The 19,048-nt window shown below is 37.4% G+C and overlaps 3 protein-coding genes across 4 annotated transcripts; 1 reads left to right on the plus strand and 2 right to left on the minus strand.

Moving 5' to 3' along the window:
- Positions 1-962: 962 nt before the first annotated feature.
- LOC120006638 (splicing factor 3B subunit 2-like) lies at positions 963-9,960 on the minus strand. Its single transcript, XM_038856759.1, has 18 exons — positions 9,644-9,960; positions 8,205-8,324; positions 7,974-8,099; positions 7,817-7,879; positions 6,672-6,779; positions 6,093-6,170; positions 5,574-5,666; positions 5,392-5,478; positions 4,287-4,388; positions 4,063-4,182; positions 3,854-3,916; positions 2,989-3,125; positions 2,709-2,790; positions 2,561-2,619; positions 2,405-2,450; positions 1,547-1,638; positions 1,390-1,459; positions 963-1,242 (listed from the first exon to the last, which is right to left on the minus strand). The coding sequence occupies exons 1-18, from the start codon at positions 9,866-9,868 to the stop codon at positions 1,171-1,173; spliced, it is 1,743 nt and encodes a 580-aa protein (XP_038712687.1). The 5' UTR covers positions 9,869-9,960; the 3' UTR covers positions 963-1,170.
- Positions 9,961-10,364: 404 nt separating this feature from the next.
- Positions 10,365-13,482, plus strand: LOC120005891 (probable polyol transporter 4). Of its 2 annotated transcripts, none has more exons than XM_038855774.1 (2): positions 10,365-10,844; positions 11,797-13,482. In XM_038855774.1, exons 1-2 carry the CDS (start codon positions 10,640-10,642, stop codon positions 13,167-13,169), a joined length of 1,578 nt encoding a protein of 525 aa, XP_038711702.1. In that variant the 5' UTR covers positions 10,365-10,639; the 3' UTR covers positions 13,170-13,482. The 2 variants fall into 2 exon arrangements, with proteins under 2 accessions (XP_038711702.1, XP_038711703.1); XM_038855775.1 differs by having other exon boundaries at positions 10,710-10,848.
- A 1,800-nt stretch (positions 13,483-15,282) lies between these two features.
- LOC120005245 (uncharacterized protein At4g19900-like) lies at positions 15,283-17,010 on the minus strand. Its single transcript, XM_038854773.1, has one exon. It carries the CDS (start codon positions 16,767-16,769, stop codon positions 15,405-15,407), a length of 1,365 nt encoding a protein of 454 aa, XP_038710701.1. The 5' UTR covers positions 16,770-17,010; the 3' UTR covers positions 15,283-15,404.
- Positions 17,011-19,048: the final 2,038 nt, after the last annotated feature.

The following is a 19,048-nucleotide window of genomic DNA, read 5'->3' on the forward strand; positions in this document are numbered from 1 at the left end:
GTTGATGCGATGCGTACAGCGAGAGAGGGCCCAAACAAATATGCCCTAAGCTTGAATCAGGACAAACCAGGAGGTCACTCAAGGAGATTATCAACCAGCAATGTCCTTCCATTTGTGGCACACATCAGTACCGGCGGTGATACTGGGTCCATTGATTTATAATTTATATAGAGGAATAGGAGTGAAGAACAAGTAACGAATATAATTGATGTATGAGTCAGCTGCATGCACGAGTAGTGTCATGCACAAGGACAAATATGTAGATTCTTGTTGATAAACAATATATAACACAAACGTAGTGTCAAAGTAGTCCCAACCATACCTTCCACTACACAGAGGGTCCCTGACAAGTGATAAGCCTTCACTAATTCGTTTTTAATCAAATGTGAACATCATCAAGTTGTTGTCAATCACGAGAGTTTGTGTATGGTGAAAAATTAGGTATTTATCGTGTTTAAGCCCCCGCATTTGACGAGTTATTGTCTCTTTCACAAGTCAAATTGCGACTGCCCCTGCTTTGTATTACAAGGTATTCACGTGTCGGAATTTCATGGCTGAGGGTCAAATTTTCACAGTAAATTTGAAACCAGCTACTGACTTCAATGGCCAAGCTATAAGACAAATGCTGTTCAGACTCTTGAAATGGATCTCACGGCAATGCAAGATAAGACGGCATTATTTATTTGTCCTCTCCGACTTACCATAGGGAGATGGCAAAGCAATGCGGGATAAGACGGCGTTTGTCCTCTCCAAATTACCATACGGAGATTGCTTCACCGGTACACAATCCGACAATACAACTCCGTGACAATGGTTTCCAAATAGCCTTCATATGCTGCTCAGTGCTCTCACTCCTGTCATGAGGGAAACATTCCTTGAAAAACACCCTCCAATAAAAAGTTGAAAATTTTCAGCCACTCTTGCATGGCTCCCATGCATCGAGAATCATGAAACCACAGCCATAATACTACAAAGCGTTTCAATATATCTAATAATACGAAATTACAAAATGTCAGTAACAAATATTAGCAGCTAATCCACAGTAAGTTATTCGAGCAAAAAGTAAACTCAACTCGTGATTCTGCTCCTTGTATGAAATTCAGTTCCACTGACACAAATATGCTATTGGACTTCCAGATAGGAAAAAACAGCTTCAAATTCTCACCCAGCTTAGAATTTGAAATCCTTTTTCTTCGATTTCCCCTCCTTTTCTTGCGTCTTCCGTTTCCTTTTCTTCTCATTCTGCACCATTAACATCTCATATTTTAAGGTTGCAAAAGAACATAAATTTCATCGCAAATTAATCAAGGCACCTAAAAGCCTGGAAAAGTAAGGCAGAGGCAAAGCCCAACCCCTCTATAAATTAGTAAAGATATAATAAATACACACCTCAGCAACCATGTCACTGAAATCCTCACGCTGACTGCGCAGCTTCTCCTCCTCCCTTGCTTCTTCATACCTGTGAAATTGATAAAAAGTGAGGTGAGGTGCAGAACCTATAAGAAAAAAACACCAACCAAAGAGTATTTACAAGACTTCATCTTACTTAGCAGGCAAAACATTTTCCATTGATTCCAGCTCTTCAGGTGCGAGTGTGACATCCACCCTATCTGACTTTTGACCTCTAAGCAGATCAACCTGCGATGAATTGACAAGACTGAGAACCACAAGCAGCAAATGAAAGTGACAGATCGTGTCTCTTAGAAAGATATTTACATAGAGCATAATCACCAAAATAAAGGCTTCTAAATATCTAAACAAGTCGCAGAGTGTGTATCTAGCTACATAGAGCCATGTTAAAATCTCCACATGAAATAACAGCAAGTGAAGGAAATATGCAGCATTATAATACTACCACCTATTAGTTAGTAACACCATCATTAACAACCGAGATATATATTACTTCTGCTCAAACACAGATGTCCTTCAGTTCCAGATATTTTCAGTTTAGCACGACAAATTTTTTCCATCTATTAGGAGTGCCACTGTTACCATACCCCTTTTATCAGGACCTGAAAATTATCTTCTACTGTACTTTGATTTACATACTATATAATAATATAAAAGATACCTAAAAAATGTCCCTCGACATAAATGACACCAACATGATTGTCCAACTTGTTAAAAAATACATCCAAAGAGAGATTGTTCCAGAGCACTGACTAGACATAGTTACTGTTTCTATCATTCAGTTCAAGCAACTAGAACTCCACTTCAAAATTAATGTATAATCATTATCCCTAAATACGAAGCAATAAGATAATAACACTCGTATACAAGTGACTTGAGAAGACGCGATAAATTCAGACAAGTGTAACTACAATTTGTTCCAGATCCTAGAAACAAGTGGAATGGTCAGCAGCACAAAAGGTGGACAACACGGGAACACAAACTTATTTCTTACCCTCTTCGCAGATGTTTTATCTTGGGTGCCACTCCCAACCACATACCTACAGGCATAAACAAGTAGCACAACATATTTCAGAACATTTAAGCAGGAGAAATTATTGAGAGAGAACAAATGGAAATTAATATATTTCCTAGAAAGCTGATCACATACGTATGTGTTGTTCCAAGTAAGGTTCCAGGAGCAATCTTTTCTTCTTTCTCTTCAAGCACCTTAAAAAGACAGAAAAGGAGAGTACAGATAAGTACATAATATAAAATAAAATAAAGGGAGCATAGAGAGAGTTTGACATCAAACTCACTTGATAAAGAGGCCTGTCAGGTTCCTTTCTTTGCTGCTTGCGGAGATCAATAACATCGGGTGTCTCAACACCAGTCGGAGTGCTACATAACAAGAAACAGATCATCCATTAATAGCAATCCCAGTCGGAAAGTAACTGTATATATAAGACTAACAGAAAACTTTACACATCATGTAAAAGAAATATCCAGCCAGCCAGCAGAAAAGTAACTTATCAGCGATCGTTACAAGGAAACAATGTATAAACATCCAAATCACTACTAATAGATTCAAGTGAATACCTTGAAAGGCTATCTACAGATTGAATGCCATCCTCAAGCTCCTCTTCTTCAATCTCTTCTTCTTCCTCCTCCTCCTCCTCCTCCTCTTCCTCCTCTTCCAAATCACCCCAGTGCTTGGTCTTGTCAACTGGCTCTTCCTAAAAGAATCCATATATGCAAAAATGAGCAGCAGCATTATTGAATTACAACCTCCGAAGATGCAAGCAGGCACACCAGATTAAAAAGGTCATAAATATTCAGCTTTACGACTTTACCATCAAAATATCTAGTAAAGGAACTAAGGTATTTTTTAAACTACAAATGTAGATTTTGTTTATGATTGAGCGAAGCAGAAACTCTAACTTCCAAAACAGCCCCAATACAAGAAAGCTAGAACAAAAAATTCCCAATTTCTAGGTCTGAAATTAAAACAAAATTCTTGAACTTCTGAATTGAATAAGATACCTTGAATCTCTCAGGTCAAGTCGGATAAACTCACATTCCCCCTCATCCTCACACTGATTGTGTCACTCACTGAACAAGTAAGGAATCTCTACTATTTCTCTTTTTTATTTCTGAGGCAAGCAAACCTTTAAATACAGGTTTACACCAATTGGTTTAAGGAAACATTGGGGTTCCTAAACCTGACTGATCTAGACAAATAAAATGACTTTAAAAAAGACCTAGAAGCATGCAAACTAATTAAAAGGGAAACATCTCCCACAGAAGGATTCCTTGACTCTTAAAAAACAAATAAAAACAAAAGAAAAACAAAATTAATCTAATGGCTTCCTACATCAGGAATGTTGCTGGGTGGCTCGGATACAAATTGATATACAAATTGATGATTTAAGTATCAGGTAGAAATCCTAATAAGATAAAGTACCTCATAGTTGGGTTGTTCTTGTTGCTGAACACCAAAGACATCTCCATATAAAGGACGTCCAAACTAATTCAACAAAAAATAAAAGAGGCATGTTATACACTTGAGTATAATAAAAATGTATTTAAGAGGAAAGAGAGAGAACAAGTGGGCGAACGAAACATGTAGAAATCCTAGGTCATAAACACGAAGCAAACACTCGTATAACTTACTTCATCAACAGGAGGCTTGCCCCAACCACCAGCATGATATCCAAAGCTAGCTCCCGAAGGAATAGGAGCATTCAGTCCAGAGATTTTCAGGTGCGGATAAGATGGTGGAGGCCCATATCTCTGGATTAAATATCAAGAGTCAAATAATTATCTTATGATATAAAGAGATGAGTTCACAGATATACTGGACAGCAACAAAAAGTACAACATGTTCACCATCTGACCTGCATATTAATAAGCCATGGCGGAGGAGAACCCTCAGGCATACCAAGTGCTTCTTTTAGTTCTTGCGACAGTGTGCCTGGCTTCATCTCCCTAAGCTTCACCTGTAAGCCAAGCACAAGAAAACGATACACAAATGAAGTGCAAAAATGTAAGATCAGGACAATGCAAATCTTATCCTATCTTTCCAATTTTATTGGACTCCCTGAAAGGACCTAAGCAAGATCAGATATGGACCCAGATCAAAAGATTGGGTTTCAGTAAAACAACTCTTGACCAGAAGGGGGGAAAAAAAAAAGACATGTCATACTGAATTTGTTTCTAACTTGGCCAGGCAAAAGAAACACATCCAGCAAATTAAGTTTGAGCCACCAGCTAGTCAAAAGCAGGCATTGTCATAGGAAAAAGTAAGACACGATAGTCATGCTCAGGGAATCACAGCAAATATGTTCAACTGGTAAATGTGCTTGTGTGTGTGTATAATATACAAATAGCAAAAATGATTATAATATACTTTGGCTTCCATAAGCTTCTTCAAAAGAGCGCACCTTCACTCTAAGCAATACATAAGTAACACGACAGTTTCTAAATCCATCAACCCACGAGCAAGCTGTCTCATTTTCAAGTGGTAATAGCTTAATGCACACACGATTGCTCTTTGTTAAGAGGTTTCTTAAAGCAGATACTCTTTTTTTTTTAGTTAAAACATGAAGTTTCCCCACGGCCTCCTTGTGTTTTGTTATACCAAACATAGAAGAGAATGTTGTAATGCCTAATACTAGAGATAAAGTGCTTTTATAACATACTAGTAAATATCAACCCTGTCATAATGAGGTGCATTAGTCCATACAAAAATTCAAGGAAAATACAGTAATATAATCATCCAATCATATTGCATCAGCAAAAAAAAGTATAAAGGTAAACAACATCCATGTACAAGGATCCCACAGTGGGTGCGGTCGGGGACATGCAAGATGTACATAGACCTTACCCCTCACATAATATGTGAAGAGGTTTTTCCAGGAAATGAAACTGTGACCTCTAGCTTGCACCCATGTCACTAGACCACATGTTTGCCTGAATCATATATAACTTCAAAGAAAGTACCTCAAATTCTTTCCCTTCATGATACATATCACCATGAGTTGTCAACTTCGGCTTTGTTTGGTATTTAAAAAAGGCATCATGGAGGACCTAATAAAGAGAAACAAGAATCAGAAACATGAGATCTCAGGCAAAATCCCTCCCCACCCACACCCCTAGAATATTATTATAAAGATGCACAAAACCTGATAGTCGATGTCCATTTTCCCCATCTTTGGCTGCATACGCTCACGCTGCTTTTGTTTCAACTTCTTACCGTCCTCCTTTTCAGTATACGCCTGAAAACAAAGAAAACAACAAATTAGAAATGGCCTTTGTGAGTATTTTTTTTAATCTTTTGTTAATTCCTGCCGGACATACAGAAAAAATCAACAGAACAAAGATTGCTATTTTTCACCTCACAAAAATAATCTCTTAAGGCTAAGAATATTATGGTAGATTACGCCAGCTCACAAACTTAAAAATATCGGGTTATTCATTAAATAATCACAACAGCCAACACTGGTGGAATAAAAATTCCAGAGGGCATTCAGTCATTACAGGGAACAAATTCTACTCTACAAAATCTAGGTTTCACAGGCATACAAAATAATTACGCAAAAGCTCAACTAGGCGTAGGCGGTTTCTTCATTACATAAAAGGTCAATGAAAAACATAGAACAAAGCTAAATGTAATTCACATGACAGTATAACACTAATTTTACCTGTCTAATTTTCTCAATTCCAGTGGCAGCAATAAAATCAGGGAGCTGAAAAGGTTGCTTTTCAATACCACGCTTACCCTGCAAAACAAATCCAAAGCTCGATGAGATACCAGTAATTTTGAAATATATTACTCGGAAAAGTCTGCATCCCTCTTATGCTACTTAAAAGAAATTTTTCTTAGATGAATCTAGCCCGGGCATTAAGCACAATGTGAAGGCATCTGAAACAAAGCAGATAAATTAGCATCCTAACAATGAAAATCCTAAAAATGTAGTTTCACAATGTACAATAAGGTTTACAAATGCCCAAAATAAAAGCATTGTTATATACATTCTACATCCCCTCCCACACTAGCAAACATGTATAAAGAGAAAAAAAATTATGAGGCCTCATAGCCAAACACATACAAGTCCAGGCTCCAAGATTGTCACAGCCGCTCCCCTGCAAGAACCAGATATATACATATAAGAGAAACCTCATCGACGTTATCTTCCCTCATTTCTCCCTAGTCCCTCATGATGACATGGCACCAAATCATGCATGCAAGCAATTCTTTCAAATTCGTTGGACTCACTAACCTGTAAGAACTTTCTCTTCTGACACCAATGCCTCGGCACAGGCACAGTGTTCCGGTATGCTTTCAGAAATACCAGCAACTTGGGGTCTCCAGAAGTGGCATCCCACACCTAGAATACGCAAAAATAAATAAATAAATAACTGACTAGTTTTTAATAAATAACAGCAAACTTAAGAAGCCAAAGAAAAAACGCTTGGTACTGTTTAAATAAATCCTTTTTTAATTCAAAAAAAAAATCTTAAAAGGGTATATACAGTACTCAGGACCATAAGTTACAAACAATGCTGGCAGAAGATATGGATATAATCCCGTGGGCAGTCGGAAACGATTAAGCTTCAGAATTCATCACGTTGAGTTTTGTTTGTAGATGCAAAACACAAAGGTAGGTCCTTCAAGTTTACTATTGATCACATGTTGGCTATGGTTGGAAAGAAACAAAAAAAACATTCAATGAAAAAGTAAACAAGCGCAGAACCTCTTATAGATAACTCGCTGTCTACTAGCAAGTTTTTACTTTCTAAAATCTCTAGCAACTTTCTAGATACAGACACTTAATGTATGTTCCTTTACCAGGCTTTGTATTTCTTATTGTAACTTTCTCCTTTGGGAATCACCTCCTTGGTGGCCCTGAATAAGACTATTTTGCTCCAAAAAATTTAAATATCTAATTCACATTAAAAAAGAATGTCTAAACTAGCGCTATTACCACATCCTTCCCTCACGAGATATTCAGAGAATGTAAATCATATTCAGTATATTACAATAATCATAGCAACAACACCAGCTTCTATGAGTCATATCAAACATGGCTAAGACAAGGATTAGAATGTAAGAGTAAAAATCCAAATCAGTGGCATCTGAACATACACGAAAGTCGTCTACATCAAGCACTAGAGTTGAGTATCATACATAGGATGCTTCATGCAACAAGTTTTATGTTGTTATTGTGATATCCGTCCAAAGAGACCACAAATGGGTAATATTTTCACTAACTGTCACCGAATGTTTAACAACCCCCACACCCCGTGCGAAAAAGAAAGTGCTGAGAAAATATAACATGTGCATGACAATTCTCAAATTCTTATATACCAGAAAAGAAGGATTACAAATAAGCATATTAAAATAAGAATTAACAGCCATCAGTACCTCAACAACATCAGGCCTTGAGCATATTTGTTTCAGTTCAGCTATCTTCATCCGGCGTTGAAGCTGCAAAAAGAGGTTGTAGATCAATCAATATGAAACACTATCACTGAGAACAACCATGACAATAACTAAGTAGAATGATTAATGGAGGGTAAACCTTTTTCTTCTTATTTGAGAGCCCTTTCTCTCTCTGCTGGCTATCCTCTTCTTCCTCATCAGAGTCAGAATCAGCCTTTTTCTTTAAGTCTGCATTTTGGGCAGACTCGTCCTTTTTATCGTTCTCCTGGAAACATCAGATATAGCATCATAAAAATGTTGCCTTAATTAAGAAAAACAGTAATAAAAAAAACAGCTGCATTAAGCAAGTAAAGGGAAAGAGACTCCTTGCCTCAGCACCAGCAGTGTCACGGAAACTGAATTTCTCAAAGACCTTTCTAAACTCCTCATCCAAACCATCATCTAGCTCTGCATGTTCTGGTACATACTCAATTTCAACTCTCTCCACAACCTATAGGTTTGAAATTTAAAAAAGAAACAACAAGAAAATCCCTTGTCACAGTCTCTGCCTCAGAAAAATCATATTACAGCAGTAATGGCTAAATCCACAGAGCACATAATTCTATGAAAGACTTTAACGAAAAATTCAAGAATATTTTTAATGGTATGTGATGAAAACAAAATAGGGAAGTCTTAATCCCCACCCAATCCTCCATTAACAATCTCTCATCCACTACCTTGTCAATGTTTTTAATGCTATAAGAAAGAAAACAAAATAAGAATGTCTTAATCCCCACCCAATCCTTCATTAACAATCTCGCCTCCACTACACTGTCATGGGATAACACCTGCTTATCTAGGATGTTTGTACAAGAATGAAAGTGGATCTTAGGGCATCAAAATCACTGACATAAAATTCCATATGTTTGGCATCGGGCTTCTCTATCTGAAGTATCCAACCATTTCATTGATGTGGTCTCAACTTTGCCCAAAAAGTAGGATGCTTGGGCAATAGGCATGAAAAGAACTAGCTCAGGTTTTCTGTTCTGTTTTACAATATTTCCTTCTTTCCTTCCACGAAAAACCAAACAGGACAAGAAATCCCACACAATTTCAAGAGGCTTAACATGCCTCCAAATGTTGGGTTGAAATCATAGTTTCTGTTATCAATCTCTAGGCGTGCATTCAGACTATGAGAACAAAAACTTTTATAACACCATAAGGTTTCAACTAATCCTCCAGTCTTATTTCCCCGATAAAATTTCCAGCAAGCCAAAAAAAGGTTCAAACTACTGTTTGTAAGTTTTGACGAGCAAAGCACAAATTAAACACCAAAAACAATAAAACGTTCAGGTCTTGTCTTAAGTATCTACTTTAGGGAAGGGACTGCACACCCTTCTCTCTCTTCCGTCTATTTAGGGCTGTTTAATTCTGGTTTGTCATATTGTCTCTATAGTCTATTATACTTTATATTTGAAGATTAATGAAATATTTTCCTTACAAAAAAATATACTTAAGAGCTTTCTTTCCAAATTGATGTCACCGGACTCTGAAGAAACGAGCCACACACTACGGATATCTTAAAAATTTCCTCTTCACTTTCCAACAACTCATCCCCTATGCATCTAAAACAAATTCAAACAACGCATATAAAAGAACCAGAAACTATACATGCTTACAATGAAACACAAAACCCTAATTTCACCAGCCTACCAGTCTACTCTCTCAAATTACATCGGCTGATGAACTGCAGATGTTCGACATGCAAATTAACAACAAAAAACATGTCCAAGCAGCAAGAAAATGAAGAAAAGTAGAAATAAACGCCACCTGTTGTTGAGAATCGCCATTCTCTTTAGCCTCATCTTCACCGGCGTCGCTTCCTTCGCCATTGGCAGCGTCTTCCACCTCTGAAACCTGAGACGCTTTATTGTTCTTCTTCTGCTTCCGTCTCCTACGGCGTCGTTCACTTTCCCGCGACTTCTTCACAGCTTTAGAGGTTAGATCTCCGTTTGTGACAACGCCGTTCTGATACGGAAGTACCTCGGCTGTCATGCTTACTGGTCCCGATCGATAACCAGTTCGGGCTATAGAGGAGGAACCGACTTAACGAGGGTTTCGAAGGAAGGAAGAATGGGAGTTGGATGAATCAAAGATATCTGATGGGGAAAATATAATAGCGTTACGGTTATGCACGTGTAAACTTTAGACACGTGTGAAGGTGCTTCATATTACTATTTAAGCCCCAGTTATCATGGACTCTATGGGCTTAAAAGACCTCATCGAATTTAAGCCCAAGTTACCTGGGCTTTGTGGGCTTAAACAACCTAGCCACCGACATAAGAGACGGCATATACAAGTTAAAAGGCCGAATAACAATTACGTGGCGTCAGACAATTGGTTAAGGTGCAAAGACTGGACATCGCAACGAATTGGGGATTCAGACAGAGCCCGAATTGGTGAACTTTCCTTCATTCTTCAGGAACAAATAAATGCTTATCAAAAAAAAAAAAAATTTGGTTGAACATTTGACAAATTGACCCCACACTGTTTTCTTAGCTGTTATCACTGGTCCAAGTCGCAATTTTTTTCCCAATTTTGTTTTCCGAGTTAACAATTAATCTCCCCACATCTTGGTCATTTTGTCTCTGTTTCCTCTCTCCAGGGAATGGAAAAGTAAACGTTTTTCTTTGCCTCTAGATCTCAGGAAGGAGAGAAGACCAGTCTCTGCCTTCTCACATAACACTGAATTCGGAGATACGAATATATAGGTATATACAGTTGTCGATATACAAGGAAGAATAGGGAGAGGGGGGTTTGGGGGATATGGGTTTGCAGGAGAATGGGAATGGATTGGGGGGCAAGAACAAGTATAGGAGGATGGAATCTGATGGGGCAGAGGATGAGGATGTGGTGCTGACAAATAATGGGCAGCAAGAGGAGCTGAACGGGATTAAGAATAACCAAACCGGGAGATTTGTGTTTGCTTGTGCCGTCTTTGCTTCGCTCAATAGTGTGCTGCTTGGCTATGGTTGGTAACAATTTCTACCACATCTTTTGATCTGATCTAATCCTTTCTTGTTCGATCTATATTTTCTTCCAATTACATGTTTGTAATCGTTAATGGGTTTTGATCTTGGAGTTATTTAGACTCCAAACTTTGTGGATTTAGTATTTAATTGGGGTTTATATGAATCTTTATATGCTCCAATAAAGCGTATATCGGTCTGACTAGAATTGTAAGATTCTTTTCTTTTCATGATAAGTAACTCTGGTGGGGGGTTTTTTGGGGTAGAGTTGGGATTCTGAAGATATTGCTTTTACTGATTTATATTCTTTGTCAACAATACTGGGATTGTATTTATCTCAAATGAACAAATGACACGCAGAAGGTATCTGTATGATAGGATGTGGAGCATCCGAAAATGAGCTTAACAGTTAAAAATGCAACCCTATAGAGTGACAAAGCCGTCATGGCCCGTTGTTTATTCAATAGATATGTGATTTATGGATCTAATCTACTGTAGTTCATATGGTGGAGCAGTGCCGTTGAGATCCAAACAAATAGATATGCATTATGAAATTATTTATTTTTCTAGAATATCGAACAATGGCCACATGATATGCAAAATGCAAACTCATCTTGGTGATGCCGCGGTTCATCAAAATTATTCTTTACCCTTTGAAAATAGCATAATGGGGACCCTTGGGAGTAATAGAAGTTGACGTTTATAGGGTCCATGCATCTAGAGAAATGATGCTCAACAGAGTTCACGACATGGCATAGGTTGCTTTTTGTCTGAGATGTTAACAATTAGTTCTCTGATATATGCATTTTGTTTTCTTTTTGTTACAACTGGGTTCTTGGAGCTATAATTTTTTTTTTGTCTTCATTTAATGGTTTTGACAATTTGTATGTGCTCATATAAATTAAGTCTATACTTACACCAGGTTTTTTACAATGTGTTCTTACCACGTCGCAGATGTCGGTGTTATGAGTGGAGCAATCATATTCATTAAAGAGGACCTAAAGATATCAGAAGTACAAGAAGAAGTTCTTGTAGGAATTTTAAGCATAATTTCACTTTTGGGTAGTTTAGCTGGAGGAAAAACTTCTGATGTCATTGGCAGAAAGTGGACTATAGCTTTTGCCTCCTTACTATTTCAGTGTGGTGCAGGCATTATGGCTCTTGCACCTAATTTCACAGCACTTATGATTGGCAGACTCTTTGCTGGGGTGGGTATAGGCTTTGGGCTTATGATTGCTCCTGTATACATTGCCGAGATATCACCCTCCGCATCCAGAGGATCTCTTACCTCATTTCCCGAGATCTTTATTAATTTAGGAATACTTCTTGGATACGTCTCAAACTATGTTTTCTCCGGACTGTCAGCACACATAAACTGGAGGATCATGCTTGGTGTGGGAATCATTCCCTCGGTGTTTATTGGGTTTGCACTATGTGTCATTCCTGAATCCCCGAGGTGGTTGGTGATGCAGAACAGGATTGAAGAAGCAAGATTAGTTCTTTCAAAGACTAATGAGAGCGAAAGAGAAGTTGAGGAGAGACTGGCAGAAATAGAATTAGCTGCTGGTGTTGCGAACACTGATAAGGATGAAGCAAAAGCTGTATGGCGTGAATTATTATATCCTTCACCTGGTGTTCGGCGGATGTTGATAACTGGATGTGGAATACAGTGCTTCCAACAGATTACAGGGATTGATGCAACAGTGTACTATAGTCCCACAATTTTTAAGGATGCTGGGATGACGGACAACACTCACATTCTTGCGGCAACTGTTGCTGTTGGGTTTGCCAAAACCACATTCATCTTGGTCGCAATACTTCTTATCGATAAATTGGGTAGGAAGCCATTGCTTTATATCAGCACAATTGGAATGACTATCTGCTTATTTGGTCTGAGCTTTACTCTCTCTTTCCTGGGGGATGGAAAACTCGGGGCTGGCCTTGCAATTTTAGCAGTTTGTGGCAATGTTTCTTTCTTCTCCATTGGGATTGGCCCGATCTGTTGGGTCTTATCTTCTGAAATCTTCCCTCTAAGGCTTCGAGCTCAAGCATCTGCGCTTGGGGGTGTGGGAAGCAGGGTCAGCAGTGGCCTGGTTTCTATGTCATTCCTTACAGTGTCCCGTGCAATTACTGTTGGAGGAACTTTCTTTATCTTTGCGATGATTTCAGCCCTTTCTGTTGTTTTTGTCCATACATGCGTTCCAGAAACGAAAGGGAAATCTCTGGAGCAAATTGAATTGCTCTTCCAAAATGAAGGAGAATGGCAAAGGGCCGAGGTCGCGGAGGTGGAATTGGCTGATGTTGAGCGTCTAGTACCAAAAGAATAGAGTTTTCGTTAGGATCACAAACCTCCGATGGAGGCCGCCTATTATTTCATATATCAGCTGTGATGTTGCATACGTCCTGTGAATCCTCTAGAAATACAGTTGATAAAGGATTTTTTTTTTCTGAATTCATTTTTTCACCTCCTTCTACAATAGGTATATATAATTATATATGCATTTAGCTTAACCAGCAAAACTAGAGTTGCTGCATTGTATTCCTGGAGCTTATTATATACATTTGTTCTTCTTTCTGCGGAGACCAAGAACATTGCTTTGATATATACATATATATATATACACAGAGGATTCAAATCTAGAGACAGAACTGCAGTGCAATCACAGAACTGCCAGGAATAACAATGATTAGTTCTTTTGCAGTTTTTCTTCATCATTTCAACTTGATGAAGATTCAGTTGATCCTCACACTTCTATCAGGTTTTTTGTTTTACCATTTGAGTTTTTCTTCATCTTGATGCTTGACATGTCGAGAGCGAAAGAGCATATAAGCCACATGCACTAGAGTCCACACATAAGTGCCCAAATATTGGTCATGGTCAGGCCTAAAGCTAACCCAATATGAAATGGGAACATTGCCATGTGAGCCCCTCCCTGTGTAAACTATTCCTACAAAAGTGGAGGTCCTGTACATAGCTAACTGCCACTTTGCACCAAGACCCAAACACATTAATGGTCATGTTACAGTTATTTGTTGATTAGTCTTATGGATCCTAGTATTTTTGTGCGTCAATATTAGCATTTTGGATAGTTAAGAGAAAAAAACTCTTATATTCTTAGCATTTCCGTAATTGTTTGTGTATTAATTGGTTGTGGAGAACCTTCAATAGCCTTCCATGCTGATGTATTTAAAAAACAAGACAAAATTTCACAACCAGATCTGTGTCTTGAACTCACCAAAGGACATGTTAGTGGTTACTTGATTACTTCAGCTGATACAGTCTTTATTATTAATTAATACCATTTGTTAATAGATTATAATTAGTCTTCTTAATACCAATTCAAGAAGAAGATCTGAAATTAATTCAATGTTTGTAATGCTGTAATGTAAATGATATGGGGGGTTATAATATGGATTTAATTTGGTTGGCAATGGCGAGGTGTGTCCATAAATACATTATTTTATTTTCACTTATCTTTTAGATTTTTTTTTTCTGGTTGATCATGCAAATATACATACATATATACAATTGCTTGGTCAACCCTTGCAAAGGAACAGAGTTATCCTTACTTTCAAACCATCAGCAAGATCTTTGTGTATGAACTGATAAATGATTTAACCCAAGTAGATAAATCATTCAATGTGCATGTGCAGAACTGTCCAAAACCCTAAATAAGCTTCCCTTGACAGCATGTATTCAAGACTAAATCACCGACAGTGGTAACATAATCCTGTCTTAATCGTGGAGTAAATGCCAAGGAAACTGTGTAATCTCCTAGGCATAAACGGCACTTAATTTCCTAGACACATGAACAAGAAAGGCAGAATCAAGACAACTAGTGATTAGAAAATCAAGCCCAAACACTATAAATCAGTATTGTCAGCTTTGTTATTCTTAGGACGCCAACATTAGTTTTTAGGTTTAGAAAACGCATTGAATATATGAGAGAGACTAGACCTTAGCATATATGTTACTCAGTTGGTTTTGTCAATCCGGCGTGGGATAAAGTCTTAACACTGGTCAAACTGGGTGCAGAGTCCAAATTGAAGGCATTGTGAAATAAATACGGATCATATTAGGATATTAGACAAACTCAGAGTGCTCATATGCTGCAATGGTGCTGCATATAGCCAAAGAAGCAGAAAGTGACAAATTTTAATGGAGATGAATTTGATGTAAACAAGTAGGTGCCTATATTCATTGTTTAATGAGCCATCACTTTCACACAACTTTGTATTGGTTGATGGATTTATTTTTTGCAAAGCTCCAACAAAAAATGATGGCTACTCCCCTAAAATAACAATACAATAAGCCAAAAGAGTTTACCTAAGTAGGTCATAGAAGAATAATGTTCGAAACCCTCATTTTATTCCCAATCAATGTGAAATGTTAGGTGTTAAGTGAGTTGTAGATGCGTATTTATAATCAATCGCTCGCCATAGAAATAGAAGTAGGAATTTTTTTTTCTCTTTTGCTTTAATCTTCAACACTGTATTGGTAGAATGAACTCAATTGGTCCGTTACCACAAACAACAACAACAAACAATAAGACAATTCACAATTATTGTATACTTACAGACTTAAAATAGGAAGAGTTGCAGAAGACACAACAATCCAACATAATTTCACTAATGATGCTTCCATTTTCGACCTTAATCTTTCTACTCTGCTTATTCCACAAATGGACTGTAAAACTCTGCTTCCGAATCTGGTCAAGTTTAGAATGCAACCATTTTGAATGAACCTCATCTCTTGGACACCGAAACAGGCTTCGAATTCGGCTCCAATTCACCGGATAAAATGCCGATGGAGGCAACACAGTGAAGTTAAATCCAGGTCTCCCTTCAATCCTCTTCACAACCCTTGAAGCTAAATAAGGACCATTGTGACCCCACTTGTTTCCATCGAATGTGAATGCAAATTCTTCAATGAACTTGAAGAGTAATGGGTGTTGCTTATCGAAAATCAAGACTGCATTGTTCAATCTGCTCCATTTGCCAGTCTCAAGGTTGATCGTTTGTGCTCCAATGGAGTTTCTCAGTTCGGCTAAACTCCTCAATACTATAACATCTGTGTCTATGTAAATACCACCATACTTATACAGCAATGCAAGCCTAAGGAGATTTGATAGATTTTGACCCAAAGAAACCTCTCCAGGGTCAACGTTCCCTTTCTTCAAAAGATTAAACCAGAATTCCGCAGGAGTGTCTTTGAAAATGTAATCAAAATCAGGCTTTATTGCAATCAATTTGAAAGCTTTATCCCAAAATGGGCTTATAATCCGATTCCCTTTCTGTGAATCCATTGAATTTGAAACGACGACCAAACAGGCATCTGGGTGTGACTTGAACAAACTCTCTAAGGAAAACAACTCTCTATCACCAAATGAATCCAAAGAAGAAATCCAAGTCATGAAGAACCTAACCTTACATGAAGAATCCTTAAAGAACTCTGTTATTCTCCTCTGAAACTGCCTCTGCTTATCTCCAAAACTCACAATTTGAGACATGACCCTCTTCTTGCGCCCCCTTTTGCTCCTCAAAAACCAAGTACTACTGTTTCTGGGTACCTTTGAAAAACTTGATTTGACCAGAGGAGGCAACTGGGTCTTCAAAATCGCTGGTGGGTTCTCTTCCTTCACTGCATACATCAACAAAGATGAAATCTTTGTTGACCGTTTTGTGACCGGCGTTTCTCCGATTGACTCTCCGGTGACGAAATTGGCGGGCTCCGGTGGGGATTTGGCGGGAAAGGGGAGGTTAACGGAGAAAACTGATAAGCCATTGGAAACCAAAAGAAGAAGCAAGAGAAGAGCTAGCAGTGAAGTGGGTAGGCAGAAAAAGAAGGCAAAAACAGATCTTTTTATGCCCTGAAGATGGTGAACAAGGTTGAGGTATTGTTGATAAAGTTTGGTGATTTGATACATGGTTTGTTTTGGTTCCTTTCAAGACCGAATGGGTTCCTGGGTTAAGGTTGTTTGGTTCATTTGTTGTGTTATGTTTGAAGAAGCTGAGAGAGTTGCAGAAGGAGCTCTAATGGCAGAGGCGGCAAAATATCAAAAAAAATGAGAATTGGTTTCATGTCCTCAAGGACCTTAACATTGGCAACCAAAAAACACAACCCATATAAAAAGGAACTGTGGGATGTTCCTGCTTTTGGAATTCACTTTGTAGAGTTAGAAAGTTAGAGAGAGAAAATATGTAAGCCTTTTGGAATAAACAAAATATTAGATATATAACTATCTCCATACATGGGATATTTAGTCAAAACAATATCCACAATTCAGATTTATTTCCTATGGTGATTCTTCATAAAAACATTAACATATCATAATGATTTCACATGTCTTGGAACTAAATTAACCAAAAAAAGAAGAGAAGAAGAAGCTAATAATCAGAGAAGAATGAAGCCAGAGTCATTGTTGTGTCGAAGACAATGGATCAGTAAGTAAGACTGTATTGACCGTGGAAGAAGTTTGTTTGATAAAATTTTGAAGGTTGGTTTTGACCATTAATTCCTCAGTGGATTCTAGTAAAAAAATATGATAAATTTATACATGACATCAATTTGTAATTATTAATTATTTTTATGCAGAATTATATATATTTATGATTTTAGAGATATTGGATTAATCGGTGTAAATCCAAAATAAACAATTACCAACAACTATGGACATGTAGAAATAAAACTAAGCAAGCAAGAAAATCAAGCAAAGATAAGTTTGAGATTTTGCTTCAATCAAGAGGAATCCAAAAAAATCAGCTAAGTTAAGCAAGGAAATTATTAAATTAAGGTAAGAGATAACACAGTGACCAAGCATATATTATACTTAAATGGAAAGTTCTAATCCTGAATTGTTCAATACAGATGATATCCAAATTTTTAAATGTGAATTTATTGACTTCCCCCCATTGATTTCCATTGTAAGGTGCATACATAATTAAATAATCCAAAATTGTTTTTGTTAAAAAATATTTCTTACAGAGTGTCATCGTGTCTTGGTCGTTTGGTACTAAAAGACATGGTATAAACAAACTGTCAACCTCCATTTGTAATTTGTTTAATTAAAACGGATTAATTGCAATAATATAATTAAAAAAACATAATTTAATCAATTTATTTTGTTCTTATTTTGGAAAGGACAATCAAGTCAAAAGAGAGAGAAGCTTTTTTTTTTTGTTCAGTAGTGTCAGATGGTGGTGGTGGGGTGGTTCATGGCTATTCCTACAGCTGAATAACACGCACGAGTACCCCGTGGAAGATCTACGCCGCACACGTGGTTACTCATAGTTCTTACGAGAAACGCTGCGTTTAGCCGTTTAATATGCAACTTCAGCAGCAATTGACGCTAATAATGTGTCTTTTGGTTAGTTTATTATGACATTTTTATTAATTATGGGATAACCGTGGCGGGCTGGGCTTGAGAAAAACAATGAGCGGTGTGCCGTTGTGTGGGGTTGGGATGGGCCCTATCTCCCTGTCAAGCCCAGCACTAATATGAATGTATTTTAAAATATAGGGTTAATTTGGAAGAGTATTTACAAAGTAGCAGATATATCAATAGAAATGGTGGTAGCAGAAATGTTGGACAATTTTAATAGCAGATATGTTGCTTGAATGCTGGGTAGATGCTTGGTTGAACTTTTATTGTTAACATTTGTGTTGTGTATAATAGTTAATTTTTTATTAATTAATTTATCAATAAAAGCTATGGGTATAATAGGAATAAGAAGTTTTACTGGGGACGAAAGAGACATTCAAATGCTATGCAAATGCTTCAAACAAGTAGCATTTGAAAAGTAATGGAAAATGTTTAAAAAAATGTCTCGAATTATGTGCAACGAAAATGTTGTTTGGTTGTCAACTAGCATTAATACTAGTAAGTAGTATAAATGCTCATAAAAAAGCTGATCCAAACGGGTCATAGTTTTTTTTTTTGATGACAAAGACTAATGAATACTTTAATCATTTAACTCTTTCAAATATTTTTCTAAATCGCTGGTATTAATTTGGGCGGCCAACTTCAGTCGCCCGATTTCGGAATATTTTTAAAAATATTGATTAAAAGTGGGGCAACACCCCCTCCCCTGTTATTTATGCCATTTTGACATATACCTTTCTTTATGAATTTGAAAGATTTATCCCCTATGCTTTATTTTTCGTTTTATCGCAAATCTGTCCATCCAATTGATTGGCATCGACCGT

The sequence above is a fragment of the Tripterygium wilfordii genome, chromosome 9 (genome assembly GCF_013401445.1).
Source record: "Tripterygium wilfordii isolate XIE 37 chromosome 9, ASM1340144v1, whole genome shotgun sequence".
NCBI classification, from domain to species: domain Eukaryota; kingdom Viridiplantae; phylum Streptophyta; class Magnoliopsida; order Celastrales; family Celastraceae; genus Tripterygium; species Tripterygium wilfordii.